The sequence below is a fragment of the Sphaerodactylus townsendi genome, linkage group LG09, assembly GCF_021028975.2.
Source record: "Sphaerodactylus townsendi isolate TG3544 linkage group LG09, MPM_Stown_v2.3, whole genome shotgun sequence".
NCBI lineage: Eukaryota > Metazoa > Chordata > Lepidosauria > Squamata > Sphaerodactylidae > Sphaerodactylus > Sphaerodactylus townsendi.
Window position 1 is genome coordinate 3,248,966 of NC_059433.1, and position 17,801 is coordinate 3,266,766.

The 17,801-nt window shown below is 45.8% G+C and overlaps 1 protein-coding gene across 7 annotated transcripts in view; it reads left to right on the top strand.

The window, feature by feature from the left end:
• The window catches only part of TRIO (trio Rho guanine nucleotide exchange factor), a 312,768-nt gene that overhangs the window by 216,868 nt on the left and 78,099 nt on the right, over positions 1-17,801 (top strand). For all 7 annotated transcript variants that reach the window (XR_007245439.1, XM_048507596.1, XM_048507598.1 and 4 more), the window contains exons 32-33: positions 1,576-1,718; positions 5,576-5,675. Coding sequence is in view for 6 of the 7 variants with exons in the window: in XM_048507596.1 (XP_048363553.1) it covers positions 1,576-1,718; positions 5,576-5,675 (243 nt within the window). In the remaining variant the exon portion in view is untranslated. The remainder of the gene's footprint in view (positions 1-1,575; positions 1,719-5,575; positions 5,676-17,801) is intronic.

The window sequence follows — 17,801 nt, forward strand, 5'->3', positions numbered from 1 at the left end:
TCCATCTCAGAATCCTCTTTTGTGCTTTGGTCAGTGGGACAATAATATATTCCTAATATTAAACTATTAATAATATTCCTAATATTAAACTATCCTTCACACCTTGTATTGATATCCACAGTGTTTCTGTAGGGGAATCAGCTACCCTTGCATTGTCTATTTTATGTGACACTATGTCTCTTTGATGTAGAGGGCAACCCAATACGCCCTGTCCTATCCTTCCTGTAGAGCCTGTAACCTGGGATAACAGCATCCCACTGGTTCTCCTTATTCCACCATGTCTCTGTGATGCCCACTATATCAATGTCCTCCTTCAAAACTCTGTGCTCCAGCTCCCCCATTTTAGGTTGAAGGCTTCTACTATTAGCATAGAGACACCTGTATACTCTGTCTCTGTCCCTAACCTGGGATTTATGTGTTTTGCCCTCTAGCCTTTTGTAGACAGTATCATCGCATTGCTATGCTCCTAGCTTGTATGTGATTGATTTAGAAAAACCTCCCTCTCTGTCTGCATCCCCATGGACACTGTATTCCGAACCCAAGTCACCTCAGCTCCTGTCGGCTTTCCCCCAGGGATCAGTTTAAAAGCTGTTCTGCCACCTTTTTAATGTTGAGCACCAGCAGCCTGGTTCCTCTTTGGTTAAGATGAAGCCCGTCCCTTTTTGTACGGGCCTGCCTTGTCCCAAAAGGTTCCCCAGTTCCTGACAAATCTGAAACCACTTTCTCATCCATGCATTGAGACCCTGTATCTCCGCTTGCCTAGCTCGCCTTGCGCGTGGAACAGGTAGCATTTCTGAGAATGCCACCTTGGGGATCCTGGACTTTAACCTGTTACCTAGCAGCCTAAATTTAGCTTCCAGAACCTCCCGGCTGAATTTCCCAATGTCATTGGTGCCAAATACTGGTGGTTGGGATTTTAAACAGGTTTCTTTGTTTTTTTCGAGATGGCTTTTGTGTGTCTTGCTGTTCTCGCACTTTGTGGTTTGTGCCAGGATTAGCTGAACTGTTCTGTGGGCTGGTTCTCATTGCTTACTATGAAGGTTTTGTGCAGTACACTGTTCACATGAATGGCAGTGTTATACGAACAGCATAGCATCAGAGAGTCACAGAACTCTGCCACAGAATCCTTTGAATGCTTATGGCATATCTAGGGTCACACAGTACATTTGTGTAATGTGTCCTTTGCCCTTAAGATCCCAGGAATCTTGCATGTAGAGAATCCCATATGACTGGGAGGAGGGGCATGTGGAGTTCAAACGCCCATTTCTCTCTCTCAGCCTCACCCACCTCACAGGGTTCTCGGGGGTTAAGATAACCATGAGCTCCATCAAGGAGAAGCCGGAGAAAAATGCACTCAACAGGCAGCGTGTGGGGTAAAATTTGCAGTTCTTTGCAACCACTTTAATGAAGAGGATTTTGCAGATACCAGCCATTGGCATACATTGGCATAATAATTCCTGTTAATAGGACCAGGTTTGCTTCTGCCTGTTCATCATGCAGATACCTTGTGAAGAGACGGCTCCTTTTAAAAAATGTGTTCTCGAATCACAACAACTTACTTGATTTATTTTGAAGGCTTCCAGTATTGAGAACAAACAGGACTGGATCAAGCACATCCGAGAGGTCATCCAGGAAAGAACCATTCATCTCAAAGGAGCCTTGAAGGAGCCCATTCACATCCCCAAAACTGCACCTTCCACAAAACAGAAGGGAAGAAGGTGAGTGGGATCCCAGGGCAACTGTAAAGAGTGCCAAGAGACTAGGTTTTGTTGTGGGATTCATGATATGAGTCTTAATAACGGGGGTAGAACTTTCCTTGGGAAAGAATGTGACCTAGTTGTGTTCTTTATGATACTGTCAGTCTGGGACCCAATATTAAATTGAAACATCTCCACAGACACACACACACACACACACACACACACACACACACACACACACACAGTTTTCCACATGAGTGCCCCCCATCCCTACATTTTTTTCTGTAGATGCTGCACCTGGCAGTGCATGATTTGGCATGCATCAGATTTCCTTTCTAAGTTTTTTGGCCTGTAATAAAATGCTCTTATTAGCTTGTACTCCAGCAAATTTCATGTATCCAGACAGATGAATTTCTAAGTATCCTGTGATTATCTGGTATTGGCATTTCGATATGTGCCAATTTGGGGGTAATGCCTCTTGAATGATGAATCTGCCTGACCCCTGGATATTGTGCATGCCAGCTATGGAGGATGCACAGAAATGACAGGCCTAAGTTGGTCATTTCATATAGTACTTTGGGAATATGTGGACAAATATTAAAGACACATTTTAAAAGGCTGGATCAGGGCTTGACTTGCCCATCTCTCTCTCTGGGAGGCCCCGATTTGAGGGAGGTGGTTAACCTGAAGTAATGTAAATAAGGGGAGCCATGAAAGACTGCCTGCTTAAATATCTACAGTCCCTCAAAACAACCTACAAATAACAGCAGCAGCACAAAAGGGAGTGGGGTGGGGGGAATTACCCACTATCAATATGTATAAAATATAGTTTGAAAAATACATTTAGGTTTCCTGTTCCTAATGCATACATTTCTTTCATGCCACTGTGCACGTTTTTCTGCTCTGACTTCGATGGCCCAGGCTCGCCTGTTCTGGTTAGAGCTTAGAAGGTATGCGGGGTCAGCCAGCATAGGACTTGATGGGAGGCCCCAGACGGATTCCAGGTTCACATTGTGAACATTCCACACTCACCACTGTGAGACAAGACTTGATAGAGAAAACCTCTGAAGATGCCGGCTGTTGGTTCTAGCGAAAGAGCTGGAATAAAGACCTTCAGACCACAGCTACATAACCCCAAAACCTCACCACAGAGGCCAGCAATGGGACACCTCCTCTGTCCGTCTCTTGCCTTGAAACCCTACTAGGTTGCCATAAGTCAGTTGTAACCCAACAGCACTTTACATATATTGTATTTTTTTTCTATGTAACTAAATATTTTTCAAAACAGGTTTTTAAATATAGATTTTAAATTTATGATTGGGTAGTTCCCCCCCTTTTTGTAGTACTACTCTTTTTTAAAGGCAGCTTCTAATAGATTATATTGTTACTAGACAGAAGTGTCCTGTCCCCGCAAACCCCTCACCCATGTTCCACAAGGCTGTGTCCCTTCTGTTACACTGCATAAGAAAGTTTAAAACATAACTGCTTTCGTGGAGGCGTGAAAGCAAGCCTGGGTGTGTTCTCTTAGGACAGGGGTCTGCAACCTGTGGCTCTTCAGATGTTCATGGATTACAATTCCCATCAGCTTCTGCCGGCATGGCCAATTGGGCATGCTGGCAGGGGCTGATGGGAATTGTAGTCCATGAACATCTGAAGAGCCACAGGTTGCAGACCCCTGTCTTAGAATCATACAATCATAGAGGCCAAAGAGACTGCAAGGGACATTAAGTCCAACCCCCTGCCATGCAGGAACACACAATCAAATTACTCCCGACATTTGCTCATCCAGCCTCTGTTTAAAACCCTCTAAAGAAGGAGACTCTACCACTCTTTGAGGCAGTGAATTCCACTGTCGAACAGCCCTGACAGTCAGAAAGTTCTTCATAATGTTCCAGTGGAATCTCTTCTCCTGCACCTTGAATCCATTACTCTATGACCTAGTCTCTGTGGCAGCAGAAAACAAGCTTGTTCCCTCTTCAGAAAGCAGCAGTAGTGTAGTGGCTAAGAGCAGGTGCACTCTGATCTGGAGGAACCGGGTTTGATTCCCAACTCTGCCACCTGAGCTGTGGAGGCTTATCTGGGGAATTCAGATTAGTCTGTGCACTCCCACACATGCCAGCTGGGTGACCTTGGGCTAGTCACAGCTTCTCAGAGCTCTCTCAGCCCCACCCACCTCCCAGGGTGTTTGTTGTGAGGGGGGAAGGGCAAGGAGATTGTCAGCCCCTTTGAGTCTCCTATAGGAGAGAAAGGAGGGATATAAATCCAAACTCTTCTTCTTCTCTTCTTCTTCGACATGACATCCCTTCAAATATTTAAACATGGCTATCATGTCCTCCCCTTAACCTTCGCTTCTCCAAACTAAACATCCCCAGCTCCCTAAACCTTTCTTCATAGGGCATGGACTCCAGACCTTTTACCATTTTGGTTGCCCTCCTCTGGACACGTACCAGCTTGTCAGTATCCTTCTTAAATTGCGGTGCTCAAAACTGAACACAGTACTCTAGTCCCCCTTCCGCACATGCAGAATAATGCACTTTCAATCCAATTATTTGCAAGTGGATTTTGCTATTCCGCACAGCTGCAAATTGCATTGAAAGTGGATTGAAAGTGCATTATTCTGCATGCGTGGAAGGGGACCTAGTGAGGTTTGACCAATGCAGAGTAGAGTGGTACATTTACTTCCCTTGATCTAGACTCTTATTGATACATTCCAGAATTGCATTGGCTTTCTTGGCTGCCATATCACACTGCTGACTCGCATTTAGTTTATGGTCTGCTAAGACTCCCTGATCCCTTTCGCATGTAGTGTTTTCAACCCATGTGTCACCCATCCTATATCTGTGCATTTCATTTTTTCTGCCTAAGTGTAGAATCTTACATTTATCTCTGTTGAAATTCATTTTGTGTAAGGCTGAACACACTCAGACAAAGCTAACTTTAGAAAAAGAACTTTATTGATTTATGTCGCCCTAACTACAGGGTGCTGGAATTGAGGATTCTTGTCCTCAGTTCCAGTATTTAAACTATTTACAAAGACAGACAGCAACCAACCAACTCTTCCCCTTCTCCCAGCTCCTGGTCTCCCATTGGCTCTGAAGCTCTGGTGGAATGTAGCTTCTCATTTTATTTTCCCGCACTTTTTGGGAAAAGGCGGGAAGCAGTGCATGTTGGGAGTTGCAGTCCTGACATTTTGTTAGTTTTGGCCCAGCTGTCTAATCTGTCCAGATCATTTTGAATCCTGCCCCTGTCCTACAAGTTATTAGCTACCCCTCCTAATCTGCAAATTTGATTAACATGCCCTCTATTTCATTATCCAAGTAGCTGATAAAAATATTGAATAGCACTAGGCCTAGGACAGAACCCTATGGCACCCCACTACTCCTCTCCCAGATGAAAATCAACCAATTACAAATCCATCTAACAGTTGCATCGTCTAGTCCACATCTTTCCAGCTTACTTGCAAGAATATAATGGGACACCTTGTAAAAGGCCTTACTAAAATCAAGGTATGCTATGTCTACAGCATTCCCTTCATCTACCAAATTTGTTACCCTATCAAAAAAGATTAGATTGGCATGACTTGTTTTTGAGAAACCCATGTTGATTTTTTGTGATCACATCATTCCCTTCCAAGTGCTTACAGACTGTCTCCTTAATGATCTGCTCTAGAATCTTTCCTGGTATTGATGTCAGGCTGATTGGGCGGTAGTTGTTGGGGTCCTCTTTTCCCCCATTTTTTGAAGATGGAGACAAAATTAGCTCTCCTCCAGTCCGCTGGGACTTCTCCCCTGGGACATTCAACTTGAATTTCTGCTGCTCTTGTATAGGGAGTACTGGAGAGTGTTTTTCTAACACATGACTTCTTGTGTTTGCAGAGACGGAGAGGACTTGGATAGCCAAGGAGATGGCAGTAGTCAGCCTGATACGATATCAATTGCATCACGGACATCCCAGAATACCCTAGACAGTGATAAGGTAAGGCAAGAATTCAGTTGGGCTTTTAAAGAGGAGCAGGGCTTATTTTTTTCCACAACTTGTTACCAAACTGTTACTGTTACAGCTACATGTATGGGATTCATAAGAACATAAGAACTAGCCTGCTGGATCAGACCAGAGTCCATCTAATCCAGCACTCTGCTACTCGCAGGGGTCCACCAGGTGTCTTTGGGAGCTCACATGCAAGATGTGAAAGCAATGGCCTGCTGCTGCTGCTGCTGCTGCTCCCAAGCACCTGGTCTGCTTAGGCATTTGCAATCTCAGATCAAGGAGGATCAAGATCGGTAGCCATAGATCGACTTCTCCTCCATCAATCTGTCCAAGCCCCTTTTAAAGCTATCCAGGTTAGTGGCCATCACCACCTCCTGTGGCAGCATATTCCAAACACCAATCACACGTTGCGTGAAGAAATGTTTCCTTTTATTAGTCCTAATTCTTCCCCCCAGCATTTTCAATGAATGCCCCCTGCTTCTAGTATTGTGAGAAAGAGAGAAAAATTTCTCTCTGTCAACATTTTCTACCTCATACATAATTTTATAGACTGCAATCATATCCACCCTCAGACGTCTCCTCTCCAAACTAAAGAGCCCCAAACGCTGCAGCCTCTTCTCATAAGGAAGGTGCTCCAATCCTTCAATCATCCTCGTTGCCCTTCTCTGCACTTTTTCTATCTCTTCGATATCCTTTTTGAGATGTGGCGACCAGAACTGAACACAGTACTCCAAATGCGGTCGCACCACGGCTTTATATAAGGGCATGACAATCTTTGCAGTTTTATTATCAACTCCTTTCCTAATTATCCCCAGCATAGAGTTTGCCTTTTTCACAGCTGCCATGCATTGAGTTGACATTCCCATGGAACTATCAACTAAGACGCCCAAATCCCTTCCCTGGTCTGTGACTGATTGCACTGACTGCTGTAGCGTGTATGTGAAGTTTGGATTTTTTGCCCCTATGTGCATCACTTTGCATTTTGCTACATTGAACTGCATTTGCCATTTCTTAGCCCACTCACCTAATTTATCAAGGTCCGCTTGGAGCTCTTCGCAATCCTTTGTGGTTCTCACCACCCTACATAATTTGGTATCATCTGCAAACTTGGCCACCACACTACCCACCCCTACTTCCAGGTCATTTATGAATAGGTTAAAGAGCACTGGTCCCAAAACAAATCTTTTGGGGGACACCACTCCCGACATCTCTCCATTGTGAGAACTTCCCATTTATACCCACCCTTGGCTTTCTGTTCCTCAACCAGTTTTTAATCCATAGGAGGACTTCCCCTCTTATTCCTTCATTGCTGAGTTTTCTCAACAGTCTCTGGTGAGGAACTTTGTCCAAAGCCTTTTGGAAATCCAAGTAGACAATGTCCACTGGTTCCCCCTTATCCACATGCCTGTTTATACCCTCAAAGAATTCATGCATGTTTTCATACAAGAGTCTAGAAATCTGGACATAACTGAATTGAATTTTATTTCATTTGTGTCTTCTGTTCTTTCTCAAAGAAGCTCAGAACTTGTTGAATCCGTTGCCCCAGCAGATCCGCCTCCAGGCCAGGTTCATGTGCCTGGGCTGCGTGGCCCCTCCGCTTCCGTCCGTAGCTCTGTTCTGGCAAGAGTCTGGGGAGGAGTCACCTGATTCCCCCTGTGCCACAGGCTTCACTGGGGTGGCAGGGATTCACAGGAGCCACAGGGGGGAAGCAGGGAAGAGCTGATCCCTGCGTGTTCTCTGTTTCAACCTGACACCTGCAAACATGTGGGAATGCTTGACAGACCCTATTGATTAAGATCAAGTATGTTCTACGGAAATCATGTGCTTGCATGAACAAGAGATTATTTGTCTTTTGCTGTGTTAAAAATTGCCTTGTGATGCCACCCACCTCTACCTCATGCCTATCAGTGTGACAGGGAGCAACAGCTGATGTAAGTTTTATGTTTGGCAGTTTATATGCCACTGCCTCCTGAAGACTAAACTGTGCGGCATTCTGAGTAATGGAGATGACAGTGAGCAGGCTGGTTTGAAGGGGTCAGAAACAACTGGGCTCCCAGTGAGTTCAAAGCAGGCCTGCAGATGGCGGTGAAAGGACATCCAGGTCCCCTAGAGTAGAGGGTGGCTTGTGACTTTCTAGGTCTCTCTGGGGCAGAGCACTGTCAGGTGACCGTTCAGGGCCTCTTTGCCTTGCTCCAGCCGGTCATGCAGTGTCTGAATGGAGTGGCTGTAGGAGAACAAGAAGAGGTGCCAACAACTGAAGGACCTGCTTGCAGGGCTAAAGGCCTCCGCCAAGGAGGCAGCACTGCTGAGCCTCAGCACCCCGAGGCTCTCCCGTCAGGAAAAGCTGAAGGAAACAGATACTCAAACGTTGGGGAGGACGAAGCTACCGACCGCACGGGACCAATCCAGAGGAAAGATGCCATGATAGGTGGGCAGATGAGCAATCTTCAACCCAAGAGGAAGGCTGGGCTTTAGCAGCCTGGCCCCTTAGACTGCATACAGACTCAAAGAAGGATACAGTGAGGCACAGGTCATAGAAGCTGTCATTCAGGCCATTTCTCCTGGTCTTAGTCTAAGGAGGGTTTTTTGGGGGGCGGGGGAGGAAGTGCTTTCGGCTTAGCAGAAGCCAGGCACATTTTGAGATCCTGTTATCAGGAAAAAGGTGCAACTGAACTGTACTCTGTGCTGTCAAAAGCAGTTCTGGAATCCCAATGGAGAAATTGAACTCGGAAGAAGACAGGAAAACCCCCCACTCAGGCCTGCACTTGTATGTAGAAGGTCAGCATGAGACAAGAGCTGTCTCTTCAACCAAGGAAAATGGTAGTTCCTTGTTGAAGGGTGTAAAGGAGCTAAAAGCTGGCATTTTAAAAAATGCAAGGACGTCAGAGGTTACCGTGAAGAACTCCTGACGTCTCCATTTCCACCTTCTGCTTGCGCTTCATACACAGGACGATCCTCCTTCCTCTGGAGCAGCACATATATTCTGTTTTCACAATGAACTCACATTTTGCCAGGGTCAGCCTGACTAGCACTCCGGGGGCAAGGGGAGCCCCAGGTACTCTGTGTCCCCGGAAAGCAGATGGTCTCCTAATGAAGAAAGCCCAAATGCAATGGTCTGCAAGTCAGTTCAGTGATCTTCCAAGCAACAAGTAAAAGGGGGGAACCTTGTGGTTTCATGATGTGTCCACTTGTGTGTGTGGATCACCCCGTTGCTCTGAAAAGTGTCTGTTTCACCCTTTCTGCTTGGCCTTCAGGGTGACCGGGAAGGCATGCTAATGTTGGCGGGCTGCTGCTGCTACTGTCTTTTGAGAAAAGATTCTCAAAAGGTTTTCAAGTTCTGCACCTTGATCATGATGTCATCGCTTGGGAAAAGTCATCATCAATAGTCAGGCCATCAGCTTGGCCTTTCCATGTATGCACCGCTGTGAGGACTTTGCCTGGTGCCTGTGGTTTCTCTGGGCAGTATATTGCCCCAGAGAACTCAAAAGCACACGTCTGTCAGATCACTTCAGACAGTATTGGGTTGATCTTAGTCAGCCAGTTTGGCTTTTGCAGTGCAGTGTGAGAGGTGAGGTAGGGGTTTTGGTGCGCCATTTCCGTCCCTGTATAGGAGTTCCTTTTTAATTCAGCTGATCAGTAGATGGCGATGTAGGAAGATAAATACAGGCCCTGCATGGAAAAGATGCTGTTTTCAGACTAACACAGGTTGTTCTGTGTCTCCTCATGGGTATTATTGGATGCAGCTCCGACCTAAAAGAGTAGTGTTACCGAGATGTTTGACAGGGGGGCTTTGTATTTTTTGACTGAAGAAGAGTTTGCATTTATGCCCCACTTTTTTCAACCATAAAGAGTCTCAAGCGGCTTCCAAACTCCTTCTCTTCTTCTCCCCACCATAGACTCCTTGTGAGGTAGGCGGGGCTGTGAGAGTTCAGAGAGAACTGTCACTAGCCCAAGGTCACCCAACTGGCTTCATGTGCAGGAGTGGGGAAACAAATCCAGCTCACCAGATAATAGTCTGCCCCTCATGTGGAGTAGTGGGGAATCAAACCCGGTTCTCCAGATTAGAGTCCAGTTCTCTTAACTGCTATACAACACCATTATTGATTTACTTAGCACTATTCAGATTGCTTTACATAACGTTAATTATAGGATTATAGCCATCTAATTGCGTTTAGTGCCACAAAGCTTGAAACTCAGAGAGGCCACATCCATCTCCGTCATATATATATACACACACACACACACACACACACACACGTATATACGTATATATGTATATATATGTATATATATTTATTTATTTATTCATTCATTCATTCATTCATTCATTCATTCATTCATTCATTCATTCATTCATTCATTCATTCATTCATTCATTCATTCGATTTATAGGCCGCCTCATCGCCGAAGGGCTTGAGGCAGCTCACAGTATGCTGTTCACTAACAGCCCATAAAATACATACTACAATATAACCCCATTAAAACAAATTTACAATAGCAGCAATCACTTTAAAATTAAATAAAAGAGCTAAGATAGGCGCCCGATCTAAAGGCCGGGAGGGGAAAAGGCAGGGCCCAAGATGGTATCAGCTCCTGTCAAGATGGAGACTGGTAGCTTCAGTGGGGGCGGAAATTTCAGTTGCAAGCCTACGTGAGTGAAGCACAGAGCTTAGCCGCATGAGGGCAAGAACTGAGATGGTGCTTGTCGCTCAGGACGACAATGTATAGATCACAGCCTAGCACGTATTTATTATTTCAATTATGTATTTATTCAGTTCCCTTCTCTCCAGCCTTTCTTCCCAGTGGGCACTCAGAGCAAGCTGTATTATCCGGCTCCCTTCTCTTTTATCCTCACAACAACTGTGTGCAGTAGATTAGGCAGAGACCACCATGGCGAAGTGGGGACTCAAACCTGTGTCTCCCAGGTCCAGTGGAACAGCTCTGTTTTACAGGCACTGCGGAATTGCGACAAGCTCCGCAGGGCCCGGATGTCACCAGTCTGGGGCCGTAAAAGCCCCGGCCCATGTCGAAGCCAGCCGAACGGTCCAGGGGCCCGGGACCACCAGCAAATTCCCCTCCGCAGACCAAAGGGGTCCCCAAGGGCAATATGGGGAGAGGCAGTCACACAGTTATGCAGGTCGAAGACCACTAATGGCCTTAAAGGTTAATAGCAAAACTTTGAAGACAACCCGGTACTCGACAGGCAGCCAGTGTAACTCCTTCAGGACAGGTGTAACATAGTCCCTGCTAGAAGCTCCAGTCAAGAACCTACTGGCTGTGCTGCACAAGCTTCAATTTCTGGATCGACTTAAAAGGTAGGCCAGCATAGAGTGAATTACAGCAGTCCAACCTAGTGGTGGCCATTGCAGGGTTTACTGTAGCCAGGTCAGTTTGGGAGAGGTAGGGGGCCAGGTGCCATGCTTGGCGCAGATGGAAAATGGCACCCTGGGCTGTTTTGGTGACCTGGTCCGCCAATGAAAGAGTGGAGTCCAGAGTCACCCCCAGGCTCCTAACAGATGAGGGGAGATGGAGAACCTCATCCTTCAAGGTTGGCAGCTGGACATTCCCCGGCCAATCCCCCCGACCGAGCCACAGAGCCTCCATCTTCAGTGGATTCAAATTCAGCCTGCTTGTACCCAACCAAACATCTTCGGCCTCCAAACAGAGCTTCAGGGTGGGAGGTCGGCTGGCCCTCCATTGTGAAAATGGGCTGGGTATCTTCTGTATATTGATGACAACCCAGTCCAAAACTCCACACCAACTGGGCCAGGGGCCGCATGTAGATATTAAACAGCATCGGGGAAAGGATGGCCCCCTGCGGCACCCCACATTTAATGGGGAGCCACTCAGAGACCTCCCCTCCTGATGCCACATGCTGCTCGCGGCCCTAGAGGTATGAGGTCATCCAGCTCATGGCTGTCCCTTGTATTCCAGCATTGGCGAGGCAGTGGACCAGCAAACCATGGTCCACCGTATTGAACGCTGTGGTGAGATCTAACCACACCAACAGCCCCGACCCGCCCTGATGGAACTGGAGGCAGAGCTCATCCACAATGGCAGCCATCACGGTCTCTGTCCCATGACCAGCACAGAAGCTGGACTGGAAGGGATCCAACACTCTAGCTTCATCCAGGAAAGGCTGGAGCTGATCCACGACCCCTCTCTCAATTACCTTTCCCAGAAACAAAAGAATCGAAACTGGACGGTAATTGTTCAAATCGAATGGATTTAAAATTGGTCTTTTTAAGAGTGGGTGGACCACCGCCTCTTTCAACCACCCTGGAAACACTCCTTGCTCAAGGGAGAGATTTATAATTTTCAACAGGGGGTCTCGTATCACATTCCCACTGTCTTTCACCAGCCAGGAAGGACACAGATCAAGAGAACAGGTGGTTGCTCGAGCTGTAGTCAATATCCGGGCAACTGTAGTGGAATCAAGCAAGCTGAAGTGGTCCAAACAAGGACTGGAAGACGGACAAGGGGCCTCTAATTAACTTACTGTATCAAAAGTGGCAGGCAGGTCATGGTGGAGAGACAAGATTTTATCTGCAAAATAGCTCGCAAAAGCCTCAGTGTGAAAGTCCGATTCCTGAGTTTTAGGGCCTATAGAAGAGATTGTGCCGGGAGAGACAGGGGCCCAGTGGACCTGCTACAGTTCCTCAGGGCCTGTAAGATACAGCAATTCCACCCGACCTTCGGTTGAGGACCCATTTGTTGTTGTTTTTCTGGAAGGACCTGCTGCTAAGATACGTGTGTAGAAAGCTGAGGGCACCATGTGCCACTTGCCCGTTTGTATGTACCCTGAGGGAACAACAGGGCAGCAAAGCAGGGTTGCCCTGCATTAGAGAAGACCCAGACAGGTTCAGAGATTTTAATTTCTCCTTCTGTCACTTGATTGCATCTCAGTAGGCTCCTGCTGCCACGTCGTGGTTAAAAGGTGACTTCAGAAAAGCTTCTAGCCATGCCAGACATGTCCCTGATGATCTAGGCTAGGTAACTGATTTGCTAACAACATTAATATTCATAAATAGCTCGTGAGGAGAGCAAGATTCAAATCCAGCACCACCTTATATTTTCGGGGTGTAATCTTTCAAGAGTTGAAGCTCCCTCTACCATATCTAGGGAGGTGAGCATAAACTTCACAGAGGCACTCATTTATCCCCAGTATTTTGTGGCGTATATTAAATGAGCATGTGCATAGGTAAACATTGTCCCCAGTCAATGCAATGCTGGATATTTGGAGCAACCATAAGAAGGCCTGCCCAGAAGTAAATCCCACCAACTTCCCCAGGGCTTACTGCCAAGGAAACACACACAGCATTCATGTCACTATATACCCTCAACCCCAATACACTATCAAGGGATTATTCAGGCATTCCCAAGATTGCAGGACAGAAATGTATAACCCCTTTATCACTTCTCCAGCACCTTCCTTTCCCGGGATTGTACCACACAGGGAAGCTTTAAACTATCCTCATCATTCTTTTCAGAGTAATTGGGGGGAAGGTTTCATAGCACACGGCAGGCAGCTGGCCAAAACTTTACTCTTACCAGTTTCCAGAAAAGGTAAATGTAATAGACTCTTCTTAACCTTTCTTCCAAGGCAAAGTGCATATTCTCTTTCTCCCTCATCTTATCCTCCCAGCAGGCCTGTGAAGCAGGTCAGGCCTAACACTCAAGATACCAGAATTTTCAAATTCAGCCCCCCTCAAACAGGGTTCCCCTTTGGGGGACCAGTGTCCCGGAGGGTGATTGGGAAGAGACAGAAAATGGATGTCACCCAGGGAAGAGTGTCCTTGCCTGGAAATGAGATTGTTTGGCCTCCTGCACCTTTACTTGCTAACTAAGCAAAGCTCTCCTTTCATCTGTCATCCAAGTAGCTTTTAGCCAAGTAATTGCACTTTCAATTCCATTTGGGGAAAGTTCCACATTGATTTGGTCTCCTTAAAAAATAAGCGTCAGATCTCAGAGGTGATGGGATGCACTTTGAAATGGTCTTCACTAGAAACACTTTCATAAATCTGTGTGCAGTTTCCTCCTCCTTGGAAGGTGGGTAAGAAAAACACACAAGTGATTTCAAAGGGATTAGTTTTCCCCCTCCCCCGCTCCAATTTCCTGACCATAGTACGTTGGCTGAGCATCTTGGGAAACTGTAAACATCAGTTGAAACCTGAACTGGATACATCACGAACCATCATCAATCTGACTGAGAGGCAACTCTCTGATGATGAAGTATCCCTCTTACCCAAAGGAGGAAACTTTGCTGTTACCACCATCAGAATTCCAGTAGAAAACATCATTGCTAATGTGGAATCAGTGATTTATCATCTCCCTGAGGAAGAAGCGGAGGAAGTGAGAGGGGAAACATCAAGGATTCTGAGAAAGCAAAACTTCCTTCCGGTAATATAGCAAGGAAAAAAAGACAAGCCATCAAAGACCTCCATTCTGATTCAGAAATCATCATTCTACCAGCAGACAAAGGTAATGCCACAGTTATCATGAAAACAGAACAATACAAAGAAATAATCAGACAACTTTTGGACCCCACAACATACAAAAAGCTAAAACAGGACCCAACTAACAAGATCACCAGAAAAACCAACACCTTGATTAAGAACTCCGCAATTGATCCAATCATACGCCAACGTCTCTGCAAATCTGAAGCTCACCCTCCTAGACTTTATGGACTCCCAAAAATCCACAAGGACTCCACTCCACTCAGACCCATTGTGAGTGCAATCGGATCCCCTACATATGATTTGGCAAAATTCCTGGCTGCACAATTACAAATCCATATTGGACTGACTACACATTACATTAAAGACTCTGCTCACTTCATCGAAAAAAATCAGTAATCCCCAATAACTCAACCCCAATGACAAACTGATCTGCTTTGATGTAGTTTCCCTATTCATCAATGCCCCGAAAGGAAATCCTAAGCCCAGCCATGACAGGTCTAATAGGCCTAAACTACAAAGATGTACTGGCCTACATATTGACAGGTAGGGACCAGAAAATTACACGGGCAATGGCCCGTTTTTGTTCTTTAATCTACAAACACAATAAGAGACATCTGCCGGTTGAATAGTTTAGGGAGGGAAAGACTGAAGAAACTGTGATCCTTAGAAGATATGGTCGGAGGCCGGAGTTTTCTAGTAATGTCACTATAGGTTTTAGCAAGACTGCACAGGCACTTTCCAAGTGTAGTTATATTAACTTTTTAATCTTTTGACATGATCGAATGTATTTTATCTACTGCTTGCTTTTTCGCGAGTTGACCTTTTAGTGGACGGTCACCGACTGTGTATAAGTGCACTTCTCAGTTTGTATTATTATGTGCTGGTCTTTGACTGCAATAAAGAATTTGAAATATTCATCAATGTCCCCATAGCAGACACCATGGCACTCATTAACCGGAAATTCCCAAAAGACATCACATCCCTGTTTGAACATTGCCTCACTACTAGCTACTTCCAGTGGGATAATGAATTCTATGAACAGAAAGATGGGGTAGCCATGGGTAGCCCTCTTAGCCCTGTAATAGCAATTTTTTATATGGAACACTTTGAGGAACAAGCCCTGGAAACAGCACCAAAAAAGCCCACCGTATGGTTCCGTTATGTGTCCATTTGGAGCCATGGAGAAGAAGAACTCAACAAGTTCCTGGACCATATCAACAAGATCCACCCAAACATCCAATTTACTATGGAAAAAGAAAATGAAGGAAAACTGCCATTTCTAGATGTCTTAGTCATCCTCAAACCAAACCAACAATTGGGCCACACAGTACAGAAAACCTACGCACACGAATAGATATCTACACAAAAACTCCAATCATCGTCCAGGACAAAAAAGGAGCACCATGAAAACTTTGGTAGATCGCGCAAACAGAATCTGTGAACCCCACCTCCTTCAAGATGAATTGAATCACCTAAACTGGGCTCTACAGGCTAATGGTTACTCTACTACAGACATCAGAAGAGCTGCAAGACCAAGAACAAGCCACATGAACAAAGATAAAAAGCCATCTAGAGGGAAAGTGTTCTTACCATACATCAAGGGAACCACGGACCGCATAGGAAAACTGATGAGGAAACATAACCTACAAACAATCTACAGACCCACCAAGAAAATTCAACAAATGCTACGTTCAGCAAAGGATAAGAGGAATCCTCTAGCTACTGCAGCAGTCTACCGCATACCATGTAGCTGTGGACAAGTCTACATAGGAACCACCAAACGCAGCTCTCAGACACGAATCAAAGAACACGAAAGGCACTGCAGACTATTTCAGCCAGAAAAATCAGCAATAGCAGAACACATGATAAACCAACCTGGACACAAAATATTATTTGAGAACACAGAAATTCTGGACCACTCTGACAACCACTACATCAGACTACACAGAGAAGCCATTGAAATTCACAAGCACATGGACAATTTCAACAGGAAGGAAGAAACCATGAAAATGAACAGAATTTGGCTGCCAGTGTTGAAAAACTCTAGAATCAAGACAGTGACTAATCAGCTCCACACAAACACAGGACAACTATAGACAATAGCAATCAGAGGGAACAAAGACCAGGATACTTCTATTCAGATGCATTCACCTATTGACCTTGCTATCGTCATTGTTACTCACATGCTACAGACTCCTTTGTGACTCACATGCCAGGCTACTCTATTCAGATGGCCTCACCTTTTGACCTCACAGTATATATACTCCACTTGCTTTCCATTCCTACTATCAGATCCTCTGAAGATGCCAGCCACAGATGCAGGCGAAACGTCAGGAGAGAATGCTGCTAGAACACGGCCATACAGCCCGGAAACCACACAGCACCCCAGTGATTCCGGACGTGAAAGCCTTCGACAAAACATTGTAAATGGGTAGTTTCTTTGGGTTAAGGAAATGGCATCAAATTCAGTCCCCATCTGTACCCAAATAATATCACATATTTTAGGGTTTTTCATTAATTATGTTATAAAGAAGGACCTATTTTAAGGCCAGTTTCTAGTTCTCAAGATGGCAGAGAAGAGTGTGTAACCCTTTCCAAGAGACTTTCATGCTTCTCAGGCTTTGCATAAGATTCTTTTCACCACAGATACAAGAGAACTGATAACTGTACAATGCTTGTCCTTCCATTCAGCATTCTTCCCCACTCACCAGCCACGTGCACTTTCGGCTTAGCCGTGAAACAAAAGTATCTGGGTGCGTTCCAAGCACAAAAAGAAATTTGAGTCGACATCTTCCCTGGCTGGGCTGGTCAAACTGGCTACCAAACATCTGCAAAGGGTTGTTTTTTCCTTAGGAGGCCCCTATTTGACACTCTGTGGTCAAATGTAGAATCAAAAAGGTCTTTTTCTCAGACCCCCTCAGCCTACAGCTGTTTTCAGTTGTTTCTGACTCCTGTCGAGGGAGAGACGTAAAAATAAATCAGGACCAAAAAAATGCTCAGGAGCTTTCCCTTACCTCTAACCCCCACTCCCAACTGCCTTTTGGGCATAATTTTGAATGACCTGAGAGCTAATAAAACACAGAAAGGAAGTGGGGGGAAGGGCACCCCAGATGCACGGAATGGTGGGAAGGGCAACATGTTTCTGCAACTGCACACCCCCGAGCTGGAGCGGAGGGCGTCCAGAGAGACTGAGCAACAGAACTGATTCCTGCCTGTGGCTTGGCGGTGTGGGCTGATTTATTTTCATGAATTACAATAGCCAGGAGGCCGCCTCTTCACTACCTCCCCCCCCCCCACACACACACACACACACTTGTGCAAAGCTGGGATTAATTGGAAGGACTGGCTGGTGGTGGTCATGGGAAATAGCTGGGAAAAGTCCAGATTGCTTGACTGAAGGTGTGTCCAGTGGTTTTGGAAGAGGGAAGGCCGCAGAGGGAGGATGGAGCCCCTCTTTTTTGTTCACCATTGCTTGGCAGATGCTGCTCGTAACCCTGCTCAGCAAGTCACATGGTTGTCACATGGCATGCTGAAAGGGACGTCCTGCAGGGTTCTGTGGCTTCAGTTTCGCCGTGGAGCACTGAAGGGGCCAGGCCACAGGCGGGGAGGCGCTCAGCTGTGGCTCTCATTTTGTAGTGTGTTCTTCCAGGAATGC